A 1550-nucleotide genomic window follows, 5' to 3' on the forward strand; every position below is an offset into this window, starting at 1 on the left:
TTGCTTTTGAACGGCTACAGTTGAACACTTGACAATAGCCCGGCGTCACAGTGGCGGGAACACTCACCTCTTTAAATGTGTTTGTGAGCATGAAGCGTCTTTGAAAGATTAGTGTGAGGGCAACCACAACAACGAGAACAAGGAGGTGACGCCACGAGGAGTGAAGGTTAGCCAAGGTTTGTCAGTGGTTGTGTAGAGTTCCTTGTTGTGGCTTCTTATGTCTTTTCAGCGCTTTGTTTTGGCTGTCGGTCAGGGAGCCAAGTGACCGAGGTAGGTTTTCAAAAATTTCAAACAATCTTAATAGTCTTGCTCCACGTTCACTAGAGACTACCAGACCTTAGTTAAGTGCGTTAGAGAAACTATTTCATGGTTAACCTTTGCTAGTGAGTTAGGGTATGCTTTAAATGTTATAGGTGAGAATAGTACCACCCATGAGTTAACGGAGAATAGCTTTAGTCTCCCTCAAACAGCCATTTTCTTTTACTACCACAGAGCACGATTTTTTTTTATGGCAGACAATAGTATAATGCGACTGTTACCTGTTACCTTGTCTTTGCCTAAACAGTTACCTATAAACTATGATAAAAAAAAAAAACACGAAATGTAGAATACTTTGAGAAATAGATGAATAAGTAAAGACGAATGAGTAATGCTATTCTCTCTCTCTCTCTCTCTCTCTCTCTCTCTCTCTCTCTCTCTCTCTCTCTCTCTCTCTCTCTCTCTCTCTCTCTCTCTCTCTCTCTCTCTCTCTCTCGCTCTCTCTCTCTAGGTCACAATATTTGAGTGAGGCATCTAAGTAAACATATTTTCCTTATTCTATTCCTAATTATAGACTGTGGGACGTGTAACCAGTTGTTGTGACGCCTTGGCAATTCAATTATTCAGTCAGTCAATCTCTCTCTCTCTCTCTCTCTCTCTCTCTCTCTCTCTCTCTCTCTCTCTCTCTCTCTCTCTCTCTCTCTCTCTCTCTCTCTCTCTCTCAATTACCCAAACATACATACACTAATAACCAACCAATCACGTGTTAGTATGACAGTTTTAGCGAGGGGAGGGTCACCAGGGCCCGGCCAGTAGAGTGTTGGCTGCTCCACCTCGCTCATTGCCCGCTGATGCACAACTCTCACATGCAAAGGACGCCGTAATTCTGCCCATTGTCTCACCTCAGTGGCGTGATTAGTTGTGCATTGATCGGTTCATTTCTGGTATCTGTTTGCATTCAGGAAGATCTATTTTGCAGTGTTGTTTTGTTTATTGGGTGTACTTTTTCACTTCCTCGTAAAGTCATGTGTGTGTTTGGTTTGGTTTGGTTAGGTTAAGTTAGGTTGCTCTTCGTTTGTAGTTCTTTGTGTTTCTGTTCTGTATTATGTTGTTGAAATGCGTGTTTTTTTATTGTGTTTGTATTGTTTATGTAGCTTAATCGTGTTTTGCTTGTGTTTTTCGTCTTTATTTGATGAGATATTTTGGTTTTATTTATCTTTGCAGGTAATTACTGAAGCCACTGCTGTTGATAATGTGATAGCTTTCTAATAAGTACTGTAAGCATTTTGATG

The 1550-nt window shown here is 40.9% G+C and overlaps 1 protein-coding gene across 1 annotated transcript in view; it reads left to right on the forward strand.

Moving 5' to 3' along the window:
- LOC135110134 (uncharacterized) overlaps window positions 1-1177 on the forward strand; it is a 12992-nt gene extending 11815 nt beyond the window's left edge. The window contains exons 3-4 of the mRNA XM_064022090.1: window positions 230-270; window positions 1043-1177. Coding sequence (XP_063878160.1) covers window positions 230-270; window positions 1043-1177 — 176 coding nt within the window. The remainder of the gene's footprint in view (window positions 1-229; window positions 271-1042) is intronic.
- The last annotated feature ends 373 nt before the right edge of the window (window positions 1178-1550 follow it).

Source organism: Scylla paramamosain, chromosome 20 (genome assembly GCF_035594125.1).
Source record: "Scylla paramamosain isolate STU-SP2022 chromosome 20, ASM3559412v1, whole genome shotgun sequence".
In the NCBI taxonomy this organism is placed as follows: Eukaryota; Metazoa; Arthropoda; class Malacostraca; order Decapoda; family Portunidae; genus Scylla; species Scylla paramamosain.